At 41.8% G+C, this 19,037-nt stretch overlaps 1 protein-coding gene across 1 annotated transcript in view; it reads left to right on the top strand.

Moving 5' to 3' along the window:
- The window catches only part of LOC138761735 (rho guanine nucleotide exchange factor 25-like), a 57,090-nt gene that overhangs the window by 11,524 nt on the left and 26,529 nt on the right, over nt 1-19,037 (top strand). Inside the window, exons 4-6 of the mRNA XM_069934389.1 lie at nt 14,362-14,428; nt 16,753-16,856; nt 18,516-18,585. Coding sequence (XP_069790490.1) covers nt 14,362-14,428; nt 16,753-16,856; nt 18,516-18,585 — 241 coding nt within the window. The remainder of the gene's footprint in view (nt 1-14,361; nt 14,429-16,752; nt 16,857-18,515; nt 18,586-19,037) is intronic.

Raw genomic sequence — 19,037 nt, 5'->3', positions numbered from 1 at the left:
TAAATATGATCTCGGCTGATCATGCAGTCTCAGTCCCCTTTTCTTGTTTTCTCTCCCTACCCCTGGATCCTTTTAGCCAATAGGGGCCATAGTCAAGTAATGAAGACATCGAATGAACCTGCCTCAACACCTGGCAGGGAGTTCCACAAGTCCACAACTGTCTGAGTGAAGATGTTTCTCCTCATCTCTGTTCAAAATGGCTTTCCCCTTCTCCTTCAACTGTGACCCCTTGTTCTGGATTTCACCAACATCCAGAACATTCTTCCTGCATCCAATCTGTCTCATCCAGTCAGTGAATGAGATCCCCTCTATTCTCCTAATTTCCGATGGAGGAATTGTGACGGTGAGATCAAGTCCAAGAAGTTGCAAGTCATGGACGCGGTTTATTAACTAATAATAGTTTTTATTCAAACGTGGGGAATTCACAACAGAGAACGCACTCACACACACAGATAAAGCAACTGCACACAAATCATACACATTGGACACAGATTCATCGTAACTCCCAACAAATTGCAGATAATTGCAGCTTCCGAGTATAAAGCGAGGGTTAAACCGACAATACCCACCGGCTCTCTCTCTCTCACTAGCAGGCACACGACGCCAATTAACTAAAAGGCACAAATTAACTATTATCAACAATGAGTGAGATGCAACAGTCCACCCTTTACCAGCATGCACCTTGCGATTGCTTTTCCAACGTCGCCCACGGCTCGTAACCTGGAGTGGAGCTGGGGTTCATGCCAAGGGGAAAAGAGAGTTTCTCCATGTGGTGGACTTTAAACTGCAGCCAGCTGGGGCCGCCAGCTCAGTTGTGGCCACGTGGCTTAACATGTCAAGGAAAATCAGTTGTGACGCAGCCTCACGTGGGTGGATTTAATGTTGATTGGCAGGTGAGGTGACCTCTGATCTGGTTCCGTATAACAGGAATTAAGATGACTTAAAGCGGACTAAAACACTTAAACTTTTTGACATTAAAGGTGCTGAAGCGATTAATAGTCTTGGCTATGAAATGTCTTAAATGGTCATGTCAGAAGACTGTGCAGATGATAGATCCAATGATCATGACTCCCCTGATGGAATGGATCCAGAAGGAGTCAATGAAAGTATATAGCAGGGCTAGAAGGGGCACAAGAATGCCTTGGGAAGTAGGGTTAAGGAAATATCTAAGGTGTGCTATACATATTTGAAGAGCATTTGGATGACTAGAGTAAAGGTAGGGCTGGTTAAAGACAAAGGAAGCAAATTGTGCCTGGAAGCAGAGGTAGGGACGATCCTAAATGAATACTTTGATCTTCACCAGAGAAGGGGATGTAGGTCAATGTGATGTCAGTACAGAACAAGCTAATGTATTGCAGTATAAGTAAGAGCTAAGAAGAAGTGCTGGGTCTTCTTAAAAACATTTGGATCAATAGGTCGGTGGGACATGACAAGATGCACACAAAGATTAATACAGGAAACAAGGGAAAAGATTGCTGGGGCATTGGCAATGATCTTTGCATCCTCCCTGGCCACAGGCTAGGTACTGGAGGATTGGAGAATGGTTAATGTTATCGCTTTGTTTAAAAAATGTAATAGGGAGAACCCTGGGAATTATCGACCAGTGAGTCTTATGCCAGTGGTGGGCAAACTATTGGAGAGGATTCTTAGGGACAGGATTTACGAGCATTTAAAGAATGTTATGAGTCCAAAGGACCCCAAAACCCAGCAGCAGTAGATATTCACCACGACAAATGGTTACTTAAACAAAAGTTGTTTTTAATTATCTTTAAACATGAAAACAGAATCAAACTTTAACTTATCTCTATTAACTTAACTAACCCAAATTAACCCCCTTCTAATTCTAAGCACACATGTATGATGTATGTGTAAAGTTAAGAAAAGTTCTTTGGTTCACAGTTCAATCTCACTTCTCATTCTTTCAAGTTCTCTGGTTGTAGGCAATTCTTATACTGTGCACAGAATTTAACATGTATAAAGCTTTGGTGCTCGAAAGGTAAATGTTTACCACTCAGGAAAGTTCTTGTAGGGTTTGCCGAGAGAGAGATTTGTTGTTCCAGGATTTCCACAACTGAGGTACCACCATTAGTCACCTCAATGTCTCACTGATGAAACTTTTCCCATCAGTGTTCTCCAAATTATAACCTTTTTCTTTCAGGCTACCACAGAGTTCCTTTCTGTTCCCCTTATTCTAAGAGAAACATCAGACAAATAGCACTTCCAGCCATCCACTGCTCTGAAACTTTCTGTTTCCACCAAGATTCTCCTGCTTGTTTCAGCCGTGACTGTTCAGTCTCTTTCAGTGTCACACACACACTAGCTGATAGAGCTTGTTTCCCCCTCTCTCGCTCTCTCCCCAACTGAGACTGCTAGAAAGCCCATGTGACTCTCTCACTTGCAAAACCCCCCACCTTCTTCAGCAAACAACAGGAGTTATCCTTCTTTTTTTTCAAAACTTTATTTAATTGAAAGATCATTAGTAATAATACAGCATACATTCCATAAAGACAATTTTATATGTATATATATATATTTATTTATTTATATATATATACACACACACGAGTCCCCACCCACCCTCCCACCTTATCAGCCAGCTCTTAAGGAGAGCCAAAAATATATAAACAGAAACTAAGAATATAAAATAAATCAAAATACATCTAAATGCATATATTACAAATATGGTAACCACTTATTAACAAAAAAAGAATATTTGTCATGCAGATTATATGTAATTTTTTCCATAACAATACAAGCTTTCAATTCATTATGCACCGCATTATATTAATCACTATGTTATCTTTCCATGTACTTGCTACACATTTTCGAGTGACAGACAATGCTAAGCGTACAAATGCAATTTGAAATTTATCCGACCCTAATCCCTTTAAAGGAATCCTATAACCCATTAAAAAATAGATGGATCTAGTGGTAACTTAATGTCATATAATTTTTCTAAAGTTAACCAAATTTCTTGCCAAAATGGTTGTACATGAACACAAGACCAAACAGCATGTAAAAAAGTACCAGTACATACATCTAAAACAAGAGTCCAAATTACTAAAACCATATTTTTTCAATTTCTCTGGGATTAAATACAACTGATGTAGAAAATTATAATTAACCATTCCATACCATACATTCATCAATTTAGTAACACTATCATGATACATATCTGCCCAATAGTCTTCAGGAAAAAAAAAGGCTAAATCATTTTCCCATTTAAGCTTAGACTTCTCCCATTCCAGTTTATCCTATTGTCTTGTAATACTTGGTACATAACAGAAATATAACCCTTTTTTGGTATAGAAGAAATCAAAGACTTGAATTCCGTCAATACAGGTAAAATCATCTCTCTACCATACATATCTTTCACCAAAGCTCGAAGTTGATTGAAAGAAACTGTCTTTCTACAAAACAATCTTGTAATATCTTTCTACCCTTAGAGTCCCAACTCTTTAAATGATCATTAAACATTGAAAAAGGAATAAGCTGATTGTTATATAATGGGGTTAAAATTGAAAATTTACCTTTTGATCATAAAATCTTATTTTTTTAGTCCATACCTTTAATAGATGTTTTAATATCAGCATATTATATTCCCACAACAAATTTATATTCCATCAAAATATAAATTGATGCTCCGCAACTTCAGAAATACAAGCTATCTCAACTTTAGCCCAACTCAGGGGTTGGTCCAAATCCATCAGTCTACTAATAAATTTCAACTGGGCTGCTTCATAATAATTTTGAAAATGGGGTAATTGAAGCCCACCTTACGTATACTTCCAAGTAAGTTTATATAATGCTACCTGCGGTAATTTGCCTTTCCATAAAAATTCTCTCATAGCTTTATTTAAATCCTGGAAAAATCCCTTTGAAAGAGAACACAGTATTGATTGAAATAAATATTGAATTAGAGGAAAAATATTCATCTTAATACAATTAACTTGGCCAATTAAAGTTAACGGTAGATCTTTCTACTTAATTAAATCTGCTTTAATCTTTTTTAATAAAGGGACATAATTTAACTTATATAAAGATTGATAATAAACATTGACAATTATTCCTAAATATTTAATTTTATCAGACCATTTCAATTTAATAATATTTTTATATTCTGAATAATCTCCTTCTCCAACTGGCAAAATTTCACTCTTAATACAATTAACCTTGTATCCAGATAATGTTCCATATTGTAATAAACATTCCCGCAAATGCGCCAATGATTGTTGTGGATTTGTCAAATATTCCAAAACATCATCTGCAAATAGATTAATCTTATACTCTTCATCCATAACTCTCGTCCCTCTTATCTGTTCATTCTGTCTTATTGTTTGAGCTAACACTTCAATAGCCAATGCAAACAGGGCTGGTGACAATGGACACCCTTGTCAGGTCGAACATGTCAATTTAAACAGTAATGAAACTTGACCATTTGTCACCACCCTGGCAGTCAGGTTCGTATATAAAGCTTTAACCCAACCAATAAAAAAATGGCCAAATTTAAACTTTTCCAACACCTTAAACAAAAAATCCCATTCAACCCTGTCAAAAGCTTCTTCAGCGTCAAGCACAACCACCATTGGATGGTTGCGCTGCTGTCAATATGCATTGACCAAAGTAATTAATCAAAGAATATTATCTGAAGCATTTCTATTCTTAATAAAACCTGTTTGATCAATATGTATTCATTTAGATAAATACTTGGCAAGACGATTTGCTAAGACTTTCGCTATGATTTTATAATATACATTCAGTAAAGAAATAGGTCTATACGAAGACACTTTCAACTAGACTCTATCTTTTTTCAGAATTACAGTAATTAAAGCACTAGAACAAGATTCCAGCAACTCATGCTCTTCATTTACTTGTTGTAATACCTCCTCAAACACAGAGGATAAATCTTCATTAAAAATTTTATAAAATTCCACAGAAAATCCATTATCCCCTGGTGACTTCCCATTTGGCATCTCCAACATAGCTTCCTTAATCTCAAATTCTGTAAACGGAGCTTCCAATTCCATAACATCCTCCTCTTCCAATGCTGGTAACATTAATTTAGATAAATAAGATTCAATAGAACCACTATCCTGTCTCACCTCAGAAGTATACAATTTTTTTGTAAAATTAATAAAGCTGTTCATTGATTTCCTGAGGTTTATAAGTAACTGTTGAATTCTTTTTAACAACATTAATAGTCCATGAAACCTGTTCCGTCTTTAACTGCCACTCTAGTACCTTATGTGCCTTCTCACCCAACTCATAATAACATTGCTTAGATCGATTAATTAAATGCTCAAATTGATAAATTTGTACTGTATTATAACGTAATTTCAAATTAGCCAAAGCCACTTTTTTTAATCTTCTGTCACATCTTTCTGAAATTTCTTCTCCAATTCAGTCAGCAATTTGCTTCTCCAGTTCCAAACTCTCATAACTTTCTTAACTTTAGTAGTATAACTAATAATCTCCCTCTTAAATAAGCTTTTAATGCATCCCATAATACAAAACGACTATCTACAGAATTAGCATTCTCAGTCAAAAACAAAGTAATCTGTTCCTTAACAAAAGTTACAAATTCTGTTTTTTTCAACACTATTAAATCTCCATCTATAAGATGAATGTACCACTTCTGAACTTACGCAAGAAAAAAATAATAAAGAATGATCCGATATAACCCTACTTTTATATTCCGCCTGGAATACTCATCCTTGTAAATGTGCCGATACTAAAAAAAATCTATTCTGGAAAATGAATCATGTCGGGACAAATAAAAAGAGAAATCCTTCTCCGTAGGATTGACCCTTCTCCAAATATCCACCAAATTTAAGTCCTTCATCAAGGCCCCAATTTGTGTCTCCATCTTTGATTTCTTTATACTTTTTGGAGATTTATCCAGTAAAGGATCCAAAACACAATTAAAATCTCCCCCAACTGTGATATTTTCATTAGCTTGATTTAACAACAAAAAAGCATCAGAAATAAAACGCTCATCATCTACATTAGGTGCATAAACATTGAGGAAAGTCCAAGGTTCAGCAAAAACTTTACAATTCACCCTTAAGACCCGTCCAACATTTCCTTCCATATTTTGTAATTCAAAAGGCAAATTCTTATGAATTAAAATTGCTGCACCTCTTGCCTTAGAATTAAATGAAGAAAAAAAACACATCCCCAACCCAATCTCTCTTCAATTTCAAGTGTTCTTTTTCAGTCAAATGAGTTTCTTGTAAAAAGATAATGTCAATTTTCATTTTCTTAATATAAGCCAAAACTCGCTTTTGCTTAATCGGATTATTTAACCCCTGAACATTAAAAGATGCAAATTTCAAATTAAACATCTTTACAAATTAACAATATAATCTCTCACTACAAAATATCGCTCCCCTTATAATAACTTAAATCACTATCCCTCCCCTAGATATTTAAAGAAAATGTAAAAAAAAGGGAATATTAATTATCCCCAAAAAAATTACCCAAAGGTAAGTAACACCCTAAAAAAAACTGGGTATGGTAAACCCCACTAGTGGTGGATGACTATCAAAGATTTCAGTGCTGTCTACACTCCCCACCCCCCCCACCACCCCGGCCGGAAATACATTATTCACATCAACACAATCAAATACTGTAAATATATTCAACCCAGTGACTCCATTCCCAATGATTGTTCCGGATCTTCAATGTCAATAAAACTTTGTGTTAAAACTTCTTTCTTTCCATTCTTCCCATTTTTCCTGTTCTTCCCATTCCCATTTCCATTTCCATTTACCTTTTTAGGCGACAGCAGCGAAGATTTTGCATATCCTTGCAAATCTGGTAGTAAATTAGCAGAAATTAATGCATCATGGTAATTTTCAAATAATTGAGATTGAAAATTACCATAAAAGACTTTTAATACTACAGAGTATCGAAAAGCAAATTTATAACCCTTTCGCCACAATATTTCTTTAGCCAAGTTAATTTCCCGACGTCGCCTAATAATCTCCTGACTCAAATCTGCATAGAAAAATACTCTGTTATTTTGGACCATCATTGAAGTTTGACTTTGTCGTGCCTTCTGCACCGCCAACTGTAATATCATTTCTCTGTCCTGGTATTTCAAACAACGAATTAAAACCACCCGTGGCTGTTGTCCCGGTAACGGTTTCTTTCGTAACGCTCTATGTGCCCATTCCAATTCTAGGACTTCCGAAAAAAAACTCCTTGCCCAACACCTCAGGAATCCAGTTCTTAAAAAATGTTATTGGATCGGACCTTTCAATATCTTCTGGAAGACTCACAATTTTCACATTATTTCTTCGACTTTAACTTTCCAATGAATCAATTTTTTTCAATGTCTTTCTTCTGAATTTCCCAATCCACAAAGGAATCTTCCATTTTTCCATTCTTTCCCTATTACGTTCAACTTGATTTTTGCATTCAAGAACAGCTGTTTAAATTTTTTTTTAATTTCTTGCACTGTATCCACTGATTTAATACATTTATTAACATCACTCTTAACTGCAGACACATCTTCAGACATAGTAGTCATTTTGGTTGTCACTTCTAAAAATCCTTGAGTCATTTGTTTAAACATATTGTCCATTTGATAAGCAATCCCTTCCAGGACTGTACACACAGACTCCATTCCAGATTTCAGTTCCACTTTTTGAGGCCTACCTTCTCTGGTCTCCACCTCCAATTGTTCCTGTAACCTGCTCAGTAAAGGTAAGTCGTCTTCTTCTTCTTCCAGCATTGTCGGTCCCCTCCTGGTGCAGCTGCGGGTCTATATACCTGACGACGGCATCCCAACCATGTCAGGATGCCACCGCTCGGGCCCCCCACAGCCCACACACGGTCCAACAAGTCCCGGACCCTTGAAGCACCGCGCATGCCTGGTAAGGCCAGGGACTAAGCAGGTGCGACTTCCGACGGCATTCAGCGTGTCCCTAGCCCACCCGACAGCAGCCCGGGCTCAAGGCCTCTACTCTCAGCCAGGTCACTTGTGCGCCCGACATCGCGGACGCGCGGTTCGGCATTGGCTGAACTCATCGTCAAGGCGGCGCCATCTTGCGGAGGCAAGATCGGCGCCAGCGTCATACTTAGCCAGGCTAAGTATGAGTCCTCTGCACCTTGGAGGTTCCAAACGTTGGGTCCGTGGCTTCAATTGAACAGGTAGGCCTCAATTCTTCATCACTTTTAAAAGGTCATTTCTTCTGCAGTTGAGTTTTCATTTTTTTTACATTAGTAGCCATTATAACCCACTAATGTTCCAAAAAGTAAAAATACTAATTTTAATCACTTTTATAAACTTTAAAAACAGGTGCTTAAAAAACTAGCTGAGGAAGGGTGGGACTGCATGTCTGTCCTCTACGCCATCTTGTCATGCCCCCAGGAGTTATCCTTCTTGATCAAACTGTTAGCTTAGGTAAACAAAATCCAGGAGTGATCTTTCTGTGAGCACTTAGTAGAAAGGTCAAAAGCCTTGTAGTTATTCAACCAGCCAGCCTGTCTCCAATCCAAACAATGGTCTATTCATTTCATGATGTCATTTCAATTAGCACCTACTTGTGAAATGTGCATAGCATTCTCCATATTTTCTGTAAAGTTACTGAATATGAATTCTTCAGTATTTCAAATAAGATCTGTTTTAAAATGTGTGTATGTATTAACCTACTCTGATTACCAAATTCTTCCAAATTATCTACTCCATTACAAGAAGTATAGGCTTCTCAGGGATGGACAGCACAGTTTTATGATGGGCAGGTCATGTGCAACCTTGGTTGTGTGGATTCAAAATTGGCTTGCTTGCAGAAAGAAAAGGGTAGTAGTGGATGGAAGGAGGTTAGTGACTATGGTGGAGTTCCGTAGGGATCTCTTCTGGGACCCCTGCTCTTTGTAATTAAATGATCCGGGAGAAAAGGTAGAGAGATAGGTCTGTAAGTTTGCTGATGACACAAAGGTTGGAGGTGTGTGGAGTGTAGAAGATTGTTGTAGATTACAACAGTATATAGACAGGAAGTAGATTTGGGTTAAAAAGTAGCAAATGGAGTTCAGTCTGGATAAGTGTGAAGTGATGCATTTTGGAGGGTCAAACTTGAAGCCAGAGTACACAGTTAATGGTTGGATTCTTAACAGTATGGAAGAACAAAGGGATCTCAGGGTCCAAATCCATATATCTCTCAAGATTGCTGCGCAGATTGATAGGGTAGTTAAAAATGCTTAACTTCATTCATCAGATAATTGAGTTCAACAATCATGAGGTAATGTTGTAGCTCTATGAAATTCTGGTTCGACAGCACTTGGAATATTATTTTCAATTCTGGTCACCGCATTACAGGATGGATGAGGAAGCTTTGGAGAGAGCTCAGAGGAGATTTTCAAGGATGATGCCTAAATTGAAAAATGTGTCCTATGAGGCAATGTGAAGAGCTAGGGCTTTTTTCTTTGAACAAGGATAAGAGGTGATTTAATAGGGGCGGCAACTAGCACCTTTTTACCAAAGCAATAGTAGATTCTCAGAATCAGTATCAGGACTTATTGTCATGAACATGTCACAAAATTTATTGTTTTGCAATAGATTTACAGGTGCAAATATTGCAAAAAATTACACCCCTAAAAATAAATGAATCAGTGCAAAAGAAGAGAGAAAGTGAGGTGGTGTCTGTGGTTCATTGTCCATTCAGAAATCTGATGATAGAGGGGCTGAAGCTGATTTTGGGTGTTCTTCTTCAGGTTCCTGTACCTCCTTCCTGATTGCAGCAGAGGGCAGGGCCTGGGTGGTGAGGGTCCTTGAGGATAGAGGCTGTTTTTCTTAAGACACCGCCTCTTGTAGATGTCCTTAATGGAGTGAATACCGATGCCCATGATGGTGCTGGCCAAGTTCACAACCCTCTGTGTCTTTTCCTGTCCTGTGCATTGTCACCTCCGTACCAGAAAGTGATGCGACCAGTCAGAATGCTCTCCACAGTACATGTCAAAATTTGAAAGAGTCTTTGATGACACAGCAAATCTCCTCAAACTCCTCACGAAGTATAGCCACTGGAAAGCCCTCTTCACGATTACAATAACATGGAGGCCCCAGGACAGATTTTCAGAGAAATTGACAGCCAGGAATTTGAAGTTCATAACCCTTTCAGTCGCTGACCCTGAGATGAGGACTGGTTCATGTTCTCCTGATTTCCCATCCAAAGGTCCACAATCAATCCCATAGTTTTGCTAACATTGACTGCAAGGTTGTCGTTGTGACATCACTCAGCGAGCTGATCTATCTCACTCCTGTACGATTCCTCATTGCCATCTGTGATTCTGCCAACAGTGGTGTGATTCGTATATTTGTAGATGGTATTTCTGCGCAGAACAGCGGCTTGTCATTACAAACACCCTTTTTCAGCAGAGGGACAGCCTTAAGACTACCTGGATGCATCCCCGATCCAAACACTGGCACATCCTGGACTACATCCTGGTGCGAGAAAGTGACAAACGAGATGTGCTCCACACCAGGGTCATGCCCAGCGCGGAATGCCACACTGACCACCGGCTGGTTCGCTGCAAGCTCAACCTTCACTTCAAGCCAAAGCCCAGGAACAGTAAAGCCCCCAGAAAGAGGTTCAATGTTGGAAACCTGCAGTCAGACGAAGCGAGAGGAAACTTCCAGGCAAACCTCAAAGCAAAGCTCGACGATGCAACCCGCCTCACGGACCCGTCCCCTGAAACCCTCTGGGATCAGTTGAAGACTACCATACTGCAATCCACTGAAGAGGTACTGGGCTTCTCCTCCAGGAAAAACAAGGACTGGTTCGACGAAAACAGCCAGGAAATCCAGGAGCTGCTGGCAAAGAAGCGAACTGCCCACCAGGCTCACCTTACAAAGCCGTCCTGTCCAGAGAAGAAACAAGCCTTCCGTCGCACATGCAGCCATCTTCAGTGCAAACTCCGGGAGATCTAAAATGAGTGGTGGACTAGCCTCGCCAAATGAACCCAGCTCAGCGCGGACATTGGCGACTTCAGGGGTTTCTACGAGGCTCTAAAGGCTGTGTACGGCCCCTCACCCCAAGTCCAAAGCCCGCTGCGCAGCTCAGACGGAAAAGTCCTCCTCAGCGACAAGATCTCCATCCTCAACCGATTGTCAGAACACTTCCAATCTCTTTTCAGTGCCAACCGCTCAGTCCAAGATTCCGCCCTGCTCCAGCTCCCTCAACAGCCCCTAAGGCTAGAGCTGGATGAGGTCCTCACCCAGGATGAGACATATAAGGCAATCGAACAACTGAAAAGTGGCAAAGCAGCAGGTATGGATGGAATCCCCCCAGAGGTCTGGAAGGCTGGCGGCAAAACTCTGCATGCCAAACTGCATGAGTTTTTAAAGCTTTGTTGGGACCAAGGAAAACTGCCTCAGGACCTTCGTGATGCCACCATCATCACCCTGTACAAAAACGAGAAATCAGACTGCTCAAACTACAGGGGAATCACGCTGCTCTCCATTGCAGGTAAAATCTTCGCTAGGATTCTACTAAATAGAATAATACCTAGTGTCACCGAGAATATTCTCCCAGAATCACAGTACGGCTTTCGCGCAAACAGAGGAACTACTGACATGGTCTTTGCCCTCAGACAGCTCCAAGAAAAGTACAGAGAACAAAACAAAGGACTCTACATCACCTTTGTTGACCTCACCAAAGCCTTCGACACCGTGAGCAGGAAAGGGCTTTGGCAAATACTAGAGCGCATCGGATGTCCCCCAAAGTTCCTCAACATGATTATCCAACTGCACGAAAACCAATAAGGTCGGGTCAGATACAACAATGAGCTCTCTGAACCCTTCTCCATTAACAATGGCGTGAAGCAAGGCTGTGTTCTCGCACCAACCCTCTTTTCAATCTTCTTCAGCATGATGCTGAACCAAGCCATGAAAGACCTCAACAGTGAAGACGCTGTTTACATCCGGCTCCGCACGGATGGCAGTCTCTTCAATCTGAGGCACCTGCAAGCTCACACCAAGACACAAGAGAAACTTGTCTGTGAACTACTCTTTGCAGACGATGCCGCTTTAGTTGCCCATTCAGAGCCAGCTCTTCAGCGCTTGACGTCCTGTTTTGCGGAAACTGCCAAAATGTTTGGCCTGGAAGTCAGCCTGAAGAAAACTGAGGTCCTCCATCAGCCAGCTCCCCACCATGACTACCAGCTCCCCCACATCTCCATCGGGCACACAAAACTCAAAACGGTCAACCAGTTTACCTACCTCGGCTGCACCATTTCATCAGATGAAAGGATCGACAACGAGATAGACAACAGACTCGCCAAGGCAAATAGCGCCTTTGGAAGACTACACAAAAGAGTCTGGAAAAACAACCAACTGAAAAACCTCACAAAGATAAGCGTATACAGAGCCGTTGTCATACCCATACTCCTGTTTGGCTCCGAATCATGGGTCCTCTACCGGCATCACCTACGGCTCCTAGAACGCTTCCACCAGCGTTGTCTCCGCTCCATCCTCAACATCCACTGGAGCGCTTTCATCCCTAACGTCGAAGTACTCAAGATGGCAGAGGTCGACAGCATCGAGTCCACGCTGCTGAAGATCCAGCTGCGCTGGGTGGGTCACGTCTCCAGAATGGAGGACCATCGCCTTCCCAAGGTCGTGTTATATGGCGAGCTCTCCACTGGCCACCGTGACAGAAGTGCACCAAAGAAAAGGTACAAGGACTGCCTAAAGAAATCTCTTGGTGCCTGCCACATTGACCACCGCCAGTGGGCTGATATCGCCTCAAACCGTGCATCTTGGCGCCTCACAGTTTGGCGGGCAGCAACCTCCTTTGAAGAAGACCGCAGAGCCCACCTCACTGACAAAAGGCAAAGGAGGAAAAACCCAACACCCAACCCCAACCAACCAATTTTCCCCTGCAGCCGCTGCAACCGTGTCTGCCTGTCCCGCATCGGACTTGTCAGCCACAAACGAGCCTGCAGCTGACGTGGACCTTTACCCCCTCCATAAATCTTCGTCCGCGAAGCCAAGCCAAAGAAAGAAGATGGTATTTGAATTGTGCCCAGCCACACAGTCATGGGTGTAGAGCAAGTAGAGCAGTGGGCTAAGCACACATCATTGAAGTGCCTGTGTGTTGATTGTCAGTGAGGAGAAGACATTGTATCCAATTCATACTGACTGTGGTCATCTGATGATGAAATGAAGGATGTTGTTGCAGAGGCCCATGTTTTTGAGCGTGTTGACCAGCACTAAGGTGCTAAAAGCTGACCTGTTGTCAATGAAGAGTAACCAGCTTTACATGTTGCTGTTGTCTAGGTGATCCAGAGCCAAGTGGGGAACCAGTGAGTTTTCACCTGCTGTGGGGTGATTGTGGGGATAAGCGAATTGCAATTGATCCAGATCTTTAGTTAGGTATGAGTAAATGCTGGTCATTGCCAACCCCCGAAAGCATTTGATGACAGTAAATGTGAGGGCTACTAGGTGTTAGTCATCGAGGCAGCTCACTCTGCTCTCTTGGGCACCAATATAATTAATGCCCTTTTGAAGCAAGTGGGAACTGCTGAGTGTAGCAGTGAGAGATTGAGAAAGTCTGTGAACACTTTGCCTAGGTTTGCACTGATTTTCAGTACCCTTGCAGGTATGCCATCAGGTCCTGATGCCTTGCAAGTGTTCACTCTCTTGAAGGATGTTCTGATTTTGGCCTCAATGTTATCAACTTCTGCAGGGATTCTCATTGGTACCACTGAGTTCTCCTTTTCAAAGTGAACATAAAAGATGTTCAGCTCATCGGGTAGTGAAGCATCACAGCCATTTGTGGTATTGGGTCTCGTCTTGTTGAGTGGGTTTCTATAGGTTGGCACAAAAACATGGGCTAAAGGGCTTTACTGTACAATAACAGTGTACACAGGGGCATATCTAGGGTATGGTAGGCATGGCACGTGCCCAGGGTGTCACTTGAAGGGAGGCCCCACCCCCCGCACCACTGCCCCAGACATACAAGGAACATATACCTGTTTCTGCTACACGTGGCACACTCATCCTCCTTCATCGCTCTCAATTATACGAAGCCAAATACATCCACCAAGGCCAGTACTCGTGAGACCTCCTTGTCGCTGTTTATTTTGACACATTGGCCACCCCTGCCAGAGGCACTCTTTTGCATAGAGTGTACAACAACATTGAATAAGCAGGCATAAACTCACCATTTACAGGAAGTAAAAGGCAATCAAAGTTTAAGGCCTGAGCCCTTTGTCAGGAGTGTCGAAAATCAGGTTAATTGCTGGAGACTCCAGGGGAAAACTGGACACCAGGAATATTGAAACCTCTCAACAGATGGTTGCAGCAGTAAGGTACACTTTAACCCCTTATGTCTCTAAAACTGTCCTCTTTCAACATAGGTACGTCCTACAAGAACTTGTAGAAACTGAAAAATTATATGTGGCTGATCTGGGTTTTATCGTGGAGGTACGTATTTATCACTATGTTTTTGTAGACCTTCTTAATTTTAATGTCATCAATATTTTGAGGTTTGCATGACTGTAGTTTTGCTTACTGTCTCGGGACATTTTACCAGTGTTCAGGCCCCGTACAATTCCAAGTTATCACAATGTTTTTAATCTGCACTGGTGCTGAGAAGTTTTCTGTAGTTTTGTTTTATTCTTGATGCCTTTGTTCATTTTTATCAGTGTGAGTTGATGTTTCCGCCTTCATTATTCTCACGAGAGCGTTAAGCAAACGTGAACCAGTGACTACACTCTCAACCTCCCACATCTGCTTTGACCTCAAAGATAAATCAATTCCCTCATCTGCACCAGAACCATTTGAGGATCGGAAAAGGTCTCCGGAAGCTGCTCTGTGTGACGGGAGTGCCACACAGCTGGTGGCGAAGAGGGTAAAAGTGTCAATGAACTGAGGGTAAATCTGCCCTTGCAATGGGGAGTGCAAAGTGAGGACATTGCTGGAGCAAAAGCAGAGAATGCTGGAAACACTCAGCAGGTCAGGCAGCATCTGTGGGAAGAGAAACAGAGTCAACATTTCAGGTTGAGCACCACGAAGGAGACAAAACTTGTAAAGCAAAGGGATGGGTGAGAAGGTGATGTGTCTCTCATCGGGTAAAACCAGGTCACCATGGGGATGTCAACAAGAGTATCTGGGTGATGAGTGAACTTGAGCTGTCAGAGAGAGAAATAGCACATGGATGAAAGGATGGGGAAATTACAACATGCAGAACAGGGAGATGTTCCCAGCAAGTCAGCCTGAGCATGTCCTCCACTCCCAGAGAGAAAGAAAGTGAGAGAGAGAGAGAGAGAGAGAGAAGAAACAACAATAATGACAGAAGATACAGATTGAGAAATCAAGTCATTGAATTCAAGGTAAAATCTAGAAGAATGCAACTTGCAGATGAGGTGGTGTTCCTCAGGCTTGCTTTGGGCTTTTTTGTCACTGTCCAAGAGACCGCAGGTCAGTGTCATAGTGGGAATGTGCATTAATCATAATGAGTTTTTTGTCATACGCGTTGCTTCAGGTAAAGATGTAATTCATGAAAGGAACTACAACAGTGTACAATAAATTAAAAAGCTAATACATCCAAAATATAGATCGATAATGAACATTCATAGTCATCAAGAAAAATGTGGTGTTACAGTGATGTATACAGTCCTTTTTGTGGTGTTGGAGTGGTTTATGATTAATGTTGCAAAGGGTAGGTTCAATTGATAGGGAACAGAAACTCAACTGTACAGATGTGTGAAACAGGAAAGTCTGCAGATGCTGGGGTCGAGTGCAATACATAAAAAGTGCTGGAGAAACTCAGCAGGTCATGCAGCAACATTTTGGGACTGAGCCCTTTTTCAAAATATGTGCAAAAAAGCAGGTAAACACCTGAATAAAAAGGTGGGGGGGGGAAGAACACACAGACAGGGAGATTGTTTCATTAGCACCTTCGCTCTATCCACAACATCTATCTCTCTATTACAGGGACTGCCCAGTGGCCAGACATTTTAACTCCACGTATGTTCCCCCATTGACATGTCTAACCAAGGCCTCATGCATTGTCAAACTGATGCAACCTACAAATTGGTGGAAACATACCTAATATTACATCTGTGCACTTTCCATCCAGATGGCATTAACATTAACATCTTCAGTTTCCCTTAAACTCTCCCCTGAGTCTTTCTTCCAGCTCCCACCCTTTTCCCTCTCCATTCAGAGAGATACCTCCTCCCACCTCTGCTTTTTTCTCTTCTACCCTGTTTGCCTATGCTCCTCCCCCTGCCCCTTCCTCCCTTCTCTCTTCCCCCAGCTTTTTATTCAGACATCTGCCTGCTTTTTGCTCATACCTTGATGATGGGCTCAGGTCTTTCTTGCCCTTGGCTGTGCAACCTGATTAGTGAGAGGTAGGTTCGAGTGACAGGGAAGAGAAATTCCCTGTAAAGAGGTGAGTTTCTTCCTCATTTTACACCATAAATGCATTGGGTCTATACTGTTACAAGTTACCCACCTCAGGCTAGTCAGATAACCTGAAGAATTCAGCATCCACCTATTGGTCACATTTATCCATAAGTCTACTATTTCTTGATTCTGTGGTTCCTTACATAATTGCTTTGGGATTCATTTTTCCCAGGGTTGGGCCAAGAGGTTTGCTGTCTTGCCAAGATAAGAGAAGGCACCTCCTTTACTTTGGCCCAAAATGCTGGTCACTAGGGCCTGCAGTTAACTCTCAAAACCCTTTCCCATGCAATTCCAACCAAGTCTGTGCACATAACAAAAGTTGTTATTTTATTTTCCAGGGATATATTGCAACAATGAATGAAAGCGGAGTGCCTGAAGATATGAAGGGGAAGGATAAAATAGTGTTCGGGAATGTTCACCAGATCTACGAATGGCACAAAGAGTAAGAATGCTACATCATCAATGAAACACGGTCAATACGGCAGCTTACACTGTTGTACGCCTCCTCGTTGGTTAGTAGTGGTGTTTCAGTGCCAGGCTTCATGATCTGGTCCATCAAGAGGTATATTGTTCTTCAAAGTTTATAGTGAGGGTGAGGAGTGAATTTCTCCTTTAATATCTGAGACTTGAATCCAAACTCAGCCTAGACCTGAAGGATTGCAATTTTTCTCATGTTGGCAGACCGGTCCTATCTGAAATAAGCCTGTTTGAATTATTTGAGGGTGTAACAAAGCATATTGATGAAGGTAGACTGGTGAATGCAGTGTATCAGAATTTCAGTAAGGCATTTGATAATGTTCCCCATGCGAAGTTCATTCAGAAAGCAAGGAGGCATGGAATTAAGGGAGGTCTTGTTTGTGGATACAGAATTGGCTTGCCCAGAGAAGGCAGAGGGTGGTTGTAGATGGTTCACATTCTGCATTGAGGACAGTGACCAATGGTGTTAGAACATTGAACCTAGACATCAGCAACACATCCTTCTGACCAAAGTGTTGTACTAACCTAATAATCTATTCTAACAAACGTGCAGAATTTCCCAACTGCATAATCCTCCATTTTTCAGTTCTGTGTACCTGTCTAACTGCTATCGTAGTCAGCACCCTCCATTCTCTGTATGAAAGACATATCTTTTATCCAGCCCCCTCCCCCCACCCTGTACTTACTCCCAAACATCTTTATGTTCCTTCATATTAGCCATTTCAGCACAGGGAAAAAGCCACAGGCCATCTACATGACAATGTCTCTCATAATCTTATACACCTCTATCAGGTCATCCCTCATCCTCTGTTCCTCTGTCGCACCAAAGAGAAAAGACCAAGTTCACTCATCCTATTCTCATAAGCCATGCTCTCCTATCCCGGCTGCATCCTTGTAAATTTCCTATGCACCCTCTCTATAGCATCCAGAAATGGGCACCATATTCCATTTGGGGTGTTACTCTGGTCTGAAATAGCTGACACACAACACTCCTTCTTAATATCACTATCAGCCTGTGCCACAGCTTTGAATGATCCATGGACATGGTCCACAAGTTCCCTAATTTGGAAAAAGAGCAAGTGAATCACTCCCCTTGCAAGGCCTAACAGGGTGTGTGGGAAGGGGTAAAGGGTCCGCATTACAGCTCCTATGGTTATGCCTTGAAAAGGATGATCTGATGAACCTGAAACATTGGCCCCTCCCCTCCCCCACATCCCCGCAGACTCTTTCCTGCTGAGGGTCCTGGCCATTTTGTCTGATTTCACCTCAGGTTTCCAGCATATGCAGTATTTTGCAACCCATTGATCTATTTTCAGCAGTAAACCTGCGAGATCCTGAGTTGCAATCCAGGGGAGGAGCTCAGTGTGTCCAATGGCATCCATGACAGAGGAAGAATGGTCGATGTTTTGGATCAGAGCCCTTTGGTTCCGACTGTTCTCACTCTCCCTACCAGGGAAGTGCTTGGCTCCATATTCTGTAGCCTGCAATCTCTTCAATAAAATATCACCCCCCCCCCCCCCGCCGATGAAAATTTATCTCCCCATCGCACTGTGTCGAAAGGAATCCATAATAGCAATAATATGTAGGGCAGACTGTCATTAAATTATCTTTCTCTCATTCACAGCTACTTCTTAGCCGAGCTGGAGAAATGCATTGAAGAACCAGAAAGACTGCCAATGCTCTTCATAAAACATGTGAGTCAGCGGTGACCCTGCTCAACTTCTCAAAGTTGAAACATAGAAATCTACAGCGCTGTACAGCCCCTTGGCCCGCAGTGTGGTGCCAACATAATAACCTATAGTAACAACTGCCTAGAACTTCCCAACTGCATAATTCTCCATTTCTCTCAGTTTCATGTACCTATCTGATAGTCTCTTTAAAGATCCTATTGTTCCTGCCCCCACTACTGTCACTAGCAGTGCTTTCCATGCACCCATCCCTCTGTGAGAAAAACATACTTCTGTCACCCTCCCCTGTACTTACTCCCAAGGACCTTAAAACTATGCCCCCTTATGCTAGTGATTTCACTTCAGGGGGAAAAAGCCTCTGGCCTTCAATGCCTCTCATCATCTTATACACCTCTATCAGGTCACCACTCATCCTCGGTCACTCCAAGGACAAAAGAACATATTCTCTGATCTACTAC

Source organism: Narcine bancroftii, chromosome 4 (genome assembly GCF_036971445.1).
Source record: "Narcine bancroftii isolate sNarBan1 chromosome 4, sNarBan1.hap1, whole genome shotgun sequence".
Lineage (NCBI taxonomy): Eukaryota > Metazoa > Chordata > Chondrichthyes > Torpediniformes > Narcinidae > Narcine > Narcine bancroftii.
The sequence above is the reverse complement of the archived record's forward strand: the minus strand, read 5'-3'. Positions and strand labels throughout refer to the sequence as shown.